Source organism: Sinocyclocheilus grahami, unplaced genomic scaffold (genome assembly GCF_001515645.1).
Source record: "Sinocyclocheilus grahami isolate Dianchi unplaced genomic scaffold, SAMN03320097.WGS_v1.1 scaffold18.1, whole genome shotgun sequence".
Lineage (NCBI taxonomy): Eukaryota > Metazoa > Chordata > Actinopteri > Cypriniformes > Cyprinidae > Sinocyclocheilus > Sinocyclocheilus grahami.
The window spans coordinates 2,886,700-2,898,333 of record NW_015505197.1 but is presented as its reverse complement, the minus strand read 5'-3'; the positions used below and the strand labels follow the sequence as shown (position 1 = coordinate 2,898,333).

At 38.0% G+C, this 11,634-nt stretch overlaps 1 protein-coding gene and 1 pseudogene across 1 annotated transcript; both read right to left on the bottom strand.

The window, feature by feature from the left end:
- Positions 1 to 381: 381 nt before the first annotated feature.
- On the bottom strand, positions 382 to 4,749 carry LOC107553831 (uncharacterized protein KIAA1841-like; annotated as a pseudogene).
- A 2,332-nt stretch (positions 4,750 to 7,081) lies between these two features.
- Positions 7,082 to 11,313, bottom strand: LOC107553562 (peroxisomal membrane protein PEX13-like). Its single transcript, XM_016235836.1, has 4 exons — positions 10,944 to 11,313; positions 9,837 to 10,540; positions 8,138 to 8,260; positions 7,082 to 7,571 (listed from the first exon to the last, which is right to left on the bottom strand). Exons 1-4 carry the CDS (start codon positions 11,069 to 11,071, stop codon positions 7,213 to 7,215), a joined length of 1,314 nt encoding a protein of 437 aa, XP_016091322.1. The 5' UTR covers positions 11,072 to 11,313; the 3' UTR covers positions 7,082 to 7,212.
- Positions 11,314 to 11,634: the final 321 nt, after the last annotated feature.

Below are 11,634 nucleotides of genomic sequence, written 5' to 3'. Positions count from 1 at the left end.
AGATCAATTAAAACTGCAAACAAGTACATTAAATAAAAACAGTAAAGCAATACTACAGTATATAAACTGTAGACTTTGGTCTTCAATGAAAGCTATTGTATTGTAAAGTGATAGTTCACCCCGAAATTTAAATGCTGTCATCATTTACCCACCCTCATGTCATTTCAAACTTATGAATTATTTCTTTGGTAAAACACCAAAGAACAAAAAAAGATTTTTTCAACTGTTTTTGTCAGTACAACTAAAGGGGGTTCAAAACAACATAATCTTTTGATTTCCAAAGAAGAAAGAACAACATGGGAGTTTTTCATTTTTGGGTGAACTATCCCTTAAAATTTGCCACATAATTCTTCTACAGAAAACAGCAAGTCTTGGAATCACTCACATGAACGGGGTTGAGTCTCGAGATGGTGCCTTTAAAACAACAGGATAGGACAAATGAATAGAGAAAAGTGACATACACAAGCACAGATGAATTTGTGAAATGCGCAAATGAATATGTTAAACTCACCTTTTCTCCAGATTTCTCCTTACGCTGGAAACTGGGGGAAGACACTTGTCTTTTCAAAGGTTTTCCAGATTTTCTTGCCTTCTTTGCAGCTATTTACACAAAGTCACAAACCCAGCTTTAAGGTCAGTCTCGTTGAAATTGTATCTGACTGCCACCTTTTGACCGTAATGAGGTACTGCATATCAAAGATTATCTGGTGATTTTTTACCAGTGTGTAACATTTTAATCCACCTTGTTTTTTTGATGTGTCTTCTTCATCCCCGATCTCATCCTCTGTGACCTCTGACCCTGTAGTGTACTCCTCATCTTCAGACAGCGGAGACTGCTGCCACTGCAAAAGGTCAAAGCAACATCTGAGATGTGTTTTTCAGTGTAGGTATATATTAGGGTCAACTTTATTATCCCTATTATTTATTATTAATTGTTTCACAGCCAGCAATAAACCATACAAGCAACAAAACAAGCACACACACCATCACAACAATGGATTAGAGCATAAAACATGACACTAGGCAAAGCATCACGCTAATCAAACATGGCATGCAACAGAGAACCAATCATGTTTTTTTCTGAAGAAAGTTACTATAGTCTGACCTCTCTGGCACACACATAGCCTCTCTGTGTAGAAGCAGGTCATTGAGTATTCTGGTCTGGGTTGAGTTTACATTGTGATCGCCGCAGTCACCACCATCTGCCGCACTCACAATGTGGTCTCTTATTTTACAGCCCTACACAGACATACACAGGCATTCATGGTGCAAAGTCAGACAAGTTCAAAGGTCATCTGAGTTTAAGAAAACATATTCTAATGCAATAACATAAACCTTGGGCATGGAGGAGGGATCAAATCTTAGGACTTTCTGGTTGCAGCAGGGGTAAAGACCAATGCCGTGCCATCTATGATCTGCCCCAATGCCAGGATACACAACCGCTTCTGGGTGGTACTTACATTGGCCCAAATCTGTACACAGGAATGCCTGCCGAGAACATATAACATGCACTTTTTTATTGGCATATATACATAATGTATGTCCATGATTAAAGGAATAGTTTGCTGAAAATGTACTAACTTCAGGCCATCCAGGATATAGATGAGATGAACAGATCTGGAGAAATCACACAGCTTTTCTCTTCACGGGACATTAATTGATGGCCTGGAGTCATGTAGATGACTTGTGGATTATTGTGATGTTTTTATCAGCTGTTTGAACTCATTTTAACGGCAGTCATTCACAACAGATGATCCATTGGTGAGCAAGTGATGTAATTTCTCCAAATCTGTTCTGATGAAGAAACAAACTCATCTACATCTTGGATGGCCTGAGGGTGAGTACATTTTCAGCAAATTTTTATTTTTGTGTGAATTATTCCTTTAAATATCCCTGTCCTAAAGTCTTAAATTATTATTTGTGAAGTACACATTTATTTACCTGTTTGCAGCGTGAGCAGGTAAGGAAGTTGATGGTGCCCCAGATCCTCCAGTAGACCAGTACCCAGGACTTCAACTCTTCATAAAGCCCATTCACATACTCATGTACCTCCCAGGCCTTATGTCTACAGACACACCAATTACCAACATGTCATTATATATGTGACCCTGGACCACAAAACCAGTCATAAGGGTCAATTTTTCAAAATTGAGATTTATACAATCATCTGAAAGCAGAATAAATAAGCTTTCCATTGATGTATGGTTTGTTATGATAGGACAATATATGGCCGAGATACAACTATTTGGAAATCTGGGATCTGAGGGTGCAAAAAAATCCAAATATTGAGAAAATTGCATTTAAAGTTGTCCAAATTAAGTTCTTAGCTATGCATATTACTGAACAAAAATTAAGTTTTGATGAATTTACAGTAGGAAATTTACAAAATATCTTCATGGATCATGATCTTTACTTAATGTCCTAATGATTTTTTGCATAAAAGAAAAATCTATAATTCTGACCCATACAATGTATTTTTGGCTATTGCTACAAATATACCCCAGCGACTTAAAACTGGTTTTGTGGTCCAGGGTCACATATGTGTTTGTTCATTGAAAGAATTCAATGAAAGTGTGTTTTAAATCATTTGTGTGTATGTGATTCAAATATATAACCTGGTATGATTGAATACAATGTTTCCCCGGGCATCTATGTTGATTTTGTTTGGATCACAAGGGATTTTTCTCTCAGTTTCTTTGGTTAAAAGCTTAAGGCAAAGTCCACATCTGTGGAAAGAACCACAACGTTAAATTACTACACTGAAATCCACTTTAATAAACCAGAAGAATCATTTATAATACTTCCAGTGCATGTCTATACAATAAATCATGCTAATACAGTATTACAGCTTGCACTGCAATGCAAAAGACTCTCACCTGTACAGAGTAGATGAGTTACCAGGGGAATCGTGATTCTGATAACCATGATCAAATAATCTCTCAATCTTCTTCTGAAACAGTTTACTGGTAAGAAGGTACAAATGATCACAAACAGAACTGCAGAATACTTATATGTATTTTATATGACCATTATATTGTATTAAAAATCATATTATCTGTACACTACCATTCAAAAGTTTGGGTTCAGTAAGATTTTTTTAAAGAAATTAATGATTTTTTAAGCAAGGATGAATTGAATTGATCAAAGGCAACAGTAAAAAGACTTATCTTCTTATATTCTGAAAATGCAGCGTGCAAGTTATTTTAAACTGTAGTAATATTTCACAATATTACAGCTTTAACTGTATTTTTGATGAAACAAACGGAAATAAATTCAGCCTTGGTGAGCACAAGAGACTGTTATAGCCAGTAAATATCCAGCACCTTTAGATAATTCTGTTTCCGATTCATGTGTGTGCTGTTCTCACCTTTTGAATTTGTCTCTTTTGTCCTTGAGGTCATCTGCCTCATTGTGGCTGAACAGATCAGCAATGCATCCAGCCAGATTGTTATTGATGCAGTTCATATTGCATGGCGTTGCTATGATGGCACTCATATGTTTGTGACAATACTGGATACACTCCACAACCTTCAGATCCACGAAACACATGATAATCAAACACCTGAAGCCCATTTAACAACTGGACGAATAACTTCTGATGAGATCAACCAACATGCATTCTGAACACTGCTCAGACAAGTTTTTGGATAATAATACTCATTTGAATATTGATAATGTTCCCCAAGCACATGAAGCTATCAAAATTCACCAGATCCTTCCTGAAAATTACTGTTCTACATCTCATTAGTGCTTGTTCAGGCAGTGCACAGAGTCGTCCAGAAGAACAACACAAATGATGAAACAGCCATCATGCAATTAAGGTGCACTACTACCTAAAGGTCACCCAGCTCAGAGCACACTTGCTACATTACCCAAAACATTGTCACCCCTCACAACACTTACTAAAGTTTCCATCTTCAAGAACTCGGAGGAGATCAGGATTGAGATGACATTGCTGGGCTCTGCAACCAAACACCACATAACATAACCGACAACATCACAAACAGCGAAACATCAAACTCACAGCCAATGCATAACCGTTTACAACCACATGAAACACCATCCACCACTTACAAATGCCATTCAGCCAGGTCAGAGAACACAGGTTACACAACACCTCTGATGGTGTCTTTGAATATAGAAATTAAAAACACAACAGTAAACACAAACAGAACATCTGAAACAGTTCCCAAAATACAATTACCCAGTTTGGGTTTGTCCATGTATATTCCATGCCAATGTTCAGTGTTGTGACTCTTGACGTAGTTCATGAGCCAGTCGAAGATCTGGACGTCACAGTGGACAGAAATGTCCACCTCGTCCCAGCGCTGTGGGTCCACAGAAAGATACTCTTCAAAGTAACGCATCTCTTTTACCAGGAGGTTCCTCGGACATACAAAGTCCTGCTTCAGGTTCTTTGCCTCATCACAAACGTGAATTACCATGTTGGGGCTATGTGAAAGAAAAAAAAAGAAAAAAAAAAAGACTTTAGTAGAAGATGATTAATTGATGGCCTGACTGGTATGAATGTGCCTCACATTTTATTCTCTTCCGTTTTCTCAATCTTCTTGGCAGGATCTGCTATCTCACTGTCAGAAGCTCCTTGACCAGTAGGGATCACAGTGAGGCCTGAATATATATCAACAGTCCGAGCAGGAAGAAAACTATCATCTATTGTAGAAAAACGTCTATATTTTAAGAATAACCTGAATAATTCGCATCGACTAGCTCTCTACCGTCCCTTTGCATGGAATATCAGAGAAACAAGGGGCAATCTGAGGGAATGACAGCTGTCGAATTTGATATCTGGTAAAGTGAGCTTATGACCTCAGATACAACAAAAACTTACAGTGCTAAGAAAATACACCTTTCTCATCTACGACTATTCAGTGTGTGCAGCTTTAAAGATGCGTAGCTAGCATAATAAATAACAGATCGTGGCATTCCTTACGTTTTTTGTCGCATCAACCTCTGAAATGCTAAGCTAATACACACAATCACATCGTCAGTTTACCCTGTTGCAGATTTATGCGTTGTTTCCTCTGGTAACAATGCTCTTCTTTCATACCAGCTGAGCGGTGCTGATAACGGGCTGGGTATGAGGAACATCAACATGAGCTGGGTATGAGATGCTGTGGCTTGCTATGATTTTATCCGGGGAAACCAGTGAAGCTCACGTCGACACAGCATATACAAATAATAATAAAAACAAATGCTCAGGGTGAAATTCGCAGATTTGGTGGGCATGACTACCCACGTCGGCCTCCCTCCTCTTGCTGAAGCGGCTCTTGTTAAAATGCCAGAGATGGCAGAGAGAGTGATGCGGCGTATGCCATGATGATGATGCTCTCGCTGCAGTGTCCCTGATTGAGCGGCTCGTCCCTCCTTCTGCTGAGATTTGACAGGATGCCAAAGCTCGATGACCCGAGACTGAAAAAGGAAACTGACAAAAAGGCGACCCGTGGCAAAGGATTAACTCCACCTCGCTTGCTGCTCTGCCGCTGTGTTGCGCTCTCTATTTCCGGTGCCGCAGTGCAGCAGGTGCGCGCCGGAGTCCCCGTTGCTAGGCGACAGCCCCAACATTCCATTTGATTGATGGGATTCTGTTTTTAATATGGGGCCCGAACAAACCCAAATGCATTTAGTCGCTATAATCAAGTCAACGAAATTGCTGAAAGAAGTAGCACTGTAGATACGCTGACAAGACTAAACGCTGATTTTTAGACAGAGATAGTGTGCAACCATGGATTTAACTTGTATATACTACCGTTCAGAAGTTTGGGGTTAGCAAGAAATTAATACTTTTATTCAGCAAGAACGCATTACATTCATAAAAAGTGACAGTAAAGCCATTTGTAATGTTACAAAAGTTTTCTATTTAAAATAAATGCTGTACTTTTGAACTTGCTATTCATCAAAGAATCATGAAAAATGTGTCTCTGTTTCCACAAAAATAATATAAGTAACTTTACAGGATCATGCGACACTGAAGACTGGAGCAATGGCTGCTAAAAAAAAAACCCAGCTGTTCCATAACAATAAATTACATTTTCAAAAGATATTAAAATAGAAATCAGTAACTTAAATTGTAGTAGTATTTCATATTACTATACTTTTAAAACTCATTGCATTAAAGTGGGTGCTCGGACAAAAATAACAAAGTAGAAAAAAAGAGAGAGATAACTTCGGGACACCACAGCTCCAAAAATATCGACATTTTATTGACAGACTCTCACAAAGGGGATGTTTTCAGTTATCTTCATCTGCTGACTTTATCTTTTTTGTACTACATTTTAAAATAAATTAATGCATAATACTTTTTAAAAAAATACTTGCTGACCCCAAACTTTTTAATGGTAGAGTAACTGTTAGCAGATTTGCAGTGTAACACATTTTTATTACTTATCTTTATTTATTTATTTATAAATGCACGTAAATTTCTTACCCAGTTACATGTCAATTAGTAATTTTCTGTAATTTTGGAAATGCTGGAACTTTACTATACAATTGAAAATGACAGGAGATACATTTTTTACATTTTTTTAGTAAGTATTTACTAGCAAAATAATTGCTTGTATTCACATAATTGCACACCGTGTTAGTGATATGAAAACACAGAAAAATTCACAAACTAATTCTTGATACAACTTAAAATATTAAATATTCACATTGCAGAAAGATGAACAGTAATCTAAAACTCTTACATTAGGAGAAATTCGTGATAAACACTGCATTATAACTTTAGACTGATATGACACCTCATAATTTAAACTAATCAGATGCATTAACTGTGTATGCTTGAATGACCCACATATTTGTAACATTTTATGTTTGATGTGAGCATATCAATAACTGAATCCATTTTTCCTAATAATTATTCAAAATAAATCAATGGGTCTTATTAACACAATCTTACAAACTATAATGCTGAAATACCCAATATTTTTGTTGAAGAATGAAAATGTGAACAAATATTGGTAATTGCTTTGAGCCTAACAGTCTACTGAAATTTACAGAATGATGCAGTTCATACGATAAATGAAAATGACCTCCCCTCCACAACACTATTTTTCATTTGTTCCTCTCCTTTTTTTTTTTAGGTGTTGGACTAAGTTACATAGAGTGTGATATATTCTAATGAAGGATAAACTTTTTCTCCTAGCTCCCAACAAGAGACACACACACACAAACCTCCCTGCACATACAAATTACTCATAAGTCCATCTTTTCTGTGGTTATCACTACAGTATCACTGTTTTTGTTTGTAGAAGGTTGCACCTCCAGGGTAGCATGAAGGCCTTGTGTTTCACTGTAAACAGAATCCAAAAGCTCATCTGGATCTGATGTGGTAGGGACTGCCTGCCTGGAGTTGGGAACAGAAGCTGTAGCCAGAGCAGTTTGAGGTGCTGGAAGGTTCTGTGCAGCCTGCTGGGCCTGTGCCATCCTCTCTAATTCTGCATGTTTTCTGCCTCTCCTCCGGCCCAACACTTTGACATAGTTGGCAGGTACGAGGCCAGTGGTCTGCCCATCCACACTGGCTAACAGCCAGCCACGCACCCTGGGCTGTTGTTCTGAAAATAAGAGTGAAATACACTGAATACAAGCTTTAAGTCAGTGTTTATAATACCTAGGGACTAGGGCTGTGCAATTAATCGCATTGCGATTGTCATGCGCATCTCGTCAGTAAAGCCGGTTCCGTGATTAGTAGTAAATCTCCATCACCTGCTTTCAGATTGAGCGGCATTTACTACGCAGAGCCGTAGTTCACTGACAATTAGGCAATATCGTGTTCATAATCGCAGATTAATCGCATTCGATTATGAACGCGATATCGTCTAGCTTGTCAGTGAACTACGGCTCTGTGTATTAAATGCCGCACCATCTGAAAGCAGGTGATGGCGATTTACTACCAATCGCGGAACCGGCTTTACTGACGAGATGCGCATGACAATCGCATACGAATAATTGCATAGCCCTACCTAGGACAAAACGTACATTGTTTTAATATGCTTGACATCAGTGAAATTTTAAATGTTACATTGCTTAATATGAGAATAGTTGCCACACTAGCTAGAGTTTTTATGCATGTAAAAGTGTTTAAGTACTCTTCTGTTCAGAATGTTTCTTGTTCTTTTACCTTTAGGGGCAAGATTAAGCATGTCTCCAGCCTGTAGAGAGATCTCTTCCTCAGATGCAGCTGTGAAGTCATACTCAGCTCGTGCTACCACATGGTCATCCTCCCCACTTGCCCAGTTAGTGGCTATAAACCAGAACACAGACACATGCTTCAGAACTTAAACCCAGCGCAAACATACAGATGCAGCTACATATTCTGACACTTACAAAAAAACAAACAAACTACATACAAATACATTTAGGTCATCCAATAATTTATATAGGCTGCTGGTGAAGTTGTGCATTTCTGAATAATAAAATTACTTAACTCTGCAATAAATTCAGTGCCCGAAGCACTGCTTCAGAAGTGTGAAGCTTCTTTCAGCATTGTTTGTGGTACAACACACACTACTGTTCTAAAGTTTGTTTTTGAAATTTATTATAATATTTTGCATTTATTTGATCAAAAGTACAGTAATATTGAAAATAAATCTTTTCTATTTTAATATTTAAAAATATTAATGTTGAAAACAGTTGTGCTGCTTAATATTATTGTGGAAACGGTGATATATTTTATAGAATAGAAAGCTAATTTATTATTTAACTAATTAATTTATCCTAATTATTTGTAACATTAGAAATGTCTTCACTGTCATAATAAATGCATCGTTGCTTGATAAAAGTATTAATTTCTTAAAAAAAAAAAAATCTTACTGACCCCAATTTTTTGAATGGTAGTGTAAATCATTCTCATAATTGGTCCTATAGTCCCACATTAAAACCAAAATATAAATGGCAGTCATATACAGTGGGTACGGAAAGTATTCAGACCCCCTTAAATTTTTCACTCTTTGTTATATTGCAGCCATTTGCTAAAATCATGGCTGCACAATTAATCGAATTTCTAATTGTGATTACAATTATGAATGCCACAATTACGTAATCGTTCAAAGCGGCAATTAATTGTTCAAAGTCCACTTATGTTATTCTGCGTGCTTAAGATGCGTTTTTTCTTTGTACATGTTATCTTAAGGGTTTTTCCACTGTTTTAAAAAGGAGAAAATACTGTAGCAGGCAGAACAAGATGGCTGTTCACTATGCGTGAAATATAGAAAGAAAATCCTAATATTGAATTTTATATTAATGTGTTTTCAGAAAAGTGTGCCTTCTTTTCATCTTGCCTCCGTATAATGCATTTAAATTAGTGTTAATACGCGCAGCCCTGCTCTGTTTACAGCGGTAATGCTTAAGATGCGTTTTTTCTTTCTACATGTTATCTTAAGGGTTTTTCCACTGTTTTAATTTTAGTATAACATTATAATACCATTTAAAGAAGAAACCAATCCGATGTATAGTTGACACTTGAGGCTTAATACTATTGAAAAGCACTAGTTTTTCAGTTAGAGTGTTTTCAGCTTGTTTATTTTCATATAGAAATATGGCATGCAGTTGCATCAAACAATGGTATAAACATCATTCAATGTAAATTGTGATATTCCTAATTAATAATCACAATTACAATTTCAAGGGAATAATCAACAATTATGATTTTTGTCATAATCGTGCAGCCCTAATATGCAGCCATTGTCACAAACAAAATAATAAAGCAAAGGCCTCCTTGGCTTTTTAAGAAGCCTCATGTCAGACCAATAAATAGTGAAAAGAGTGTGTGACGTTTAAGATGAGAACAGACAGAACAGGAAGGGAGAAAAATGTCTCACCATTTTCCTCAGGACCCTCAGCAGACCGCAAAAGCTTCCAGATCAAATATGGCCCTCCAAGAACTACAGCAAAAAACAAGAAAATGGGCCATGATTTGACAGAATTCGCTCTGGGGTCATCAATCCCTGTGTCTCTGGATCCTGAAGCGGCGCTGTCCGCCCACAAGTCATCCACCTCTGAATCCTGACGCAATCCTAGCAGCCTCTGCAGCCTGCGATATAGGTATCCAAGGGTCCTAACCAGAGCGAAGGCAGACAGCACTTTTGTGAAATGTATGCGCAAGCGGGAGAAGTGATTGGCCACATCCAGAACAGCACGGAAGCTGTTGTAGACAGCAGAGAATGTAGCATCCATCATCATGCTGACTGACGAGAAGGCTTGGACAATGCTCTCAATGGACTGAAATGCTCCGCGGCTGCTCTCCTCCGCCTGCTGGACAAAGTGGCTGGGTGGGATGTCGTCCGTTGGGTTATAACGGTTATAACCCTGGCTGCCTCCAACTCCATAACCACTGTAGCTGTAGGGGCTGTAGCCCCCATAGATGGAGCTCCCATAAGGGCTGTATGAGGAAGGAAATGAGCTGTATGTAGGGCGGTATGCTTGCTGGACGGGTCTTGGAGGGATGGGTGGTACCACACGTGTTAGAACTGGAGGACCAGACATTGATGGCCCACTTTGTGATGCTGATCCAAAGTCAGTTGAGCTAGACATAATAATAATTTAAAAAAAAAACAGAGTCAAATGAAACACCATATATAATAAGACCAATAATAATAACACCGTTGAAAGTTGCCAAATAAATTTATATTTAAAAGTAAAAGACAGAACACAGCATGGGTATGTAGGAGTGAACTTTGACACTCGCACGAGCCAAGCATTAAGTTTGCGTAACTTATTAGCACAACTAAAAGTGTCAATACAACCCAGTATCGCATGAACACAAAACTTATGAACATACTTATTCATTTGATAACTAAATACCGATTTGACAAGTAAATATATTGTGAATAAATAAGAGTTCGATAGCTAACAGGCTTGCTAGCGTTCCTACACTTCGTCTTTTGGACGTAACCTTACTGGCCAAAATAATACGAGTTTTTACGAACCGATAGTTTAGTGGTGCAGTCATGGTTCCAGGGATTCGCCTTTCCCATGGTTTTGGTGGAGGGTGAGCCATTATTTTACGTTTCAGACCAAAGTCGAGCTGCACAGAGCAACAAACAAACGGGCCCATACGCCAGACAAAGCAATCGCTCCTTCACATCGTTCTGTCTTGCGACACGAGACTAAAGCAATCTATCACTGAATCGATTGCAATGTACTTTTTCCTATTCTTGCTGTCTTGTTGTAATCTCAAACAATTTAACATACAATAACGTATATGAGGTGTCGTTAATGAATTCAATATGTAGGTGATCTGCCGCTAAAATGATTCAAACCGGACTCATACTCGTCTGACGCTGCACATCAAGCAAAATCACTGACTAATCGCACCCAAACCCACCCTTTTTTACATGGAAATCGTGACCGTGTTATAGATTTGACATTGCTCTAGTCTAAGCACACGACGCTATGCGTGAATAAATCAATAAACATAGTTTATATTTCGAATTCTGTCACTGTAAAAGACTCTTGTCAGAAGTGGGATGTGAACCCACGCCTTCATTCGGAGATCAGTAGCCTCATTATCTGAGAACGTCGAAACCCTTGAATCTAGACTGCTCGGCCATTTTTGACAGTACGATTGATTCGATATATATGGTAATCCAAAAATATTTCATCATTAGCCTACGCTAT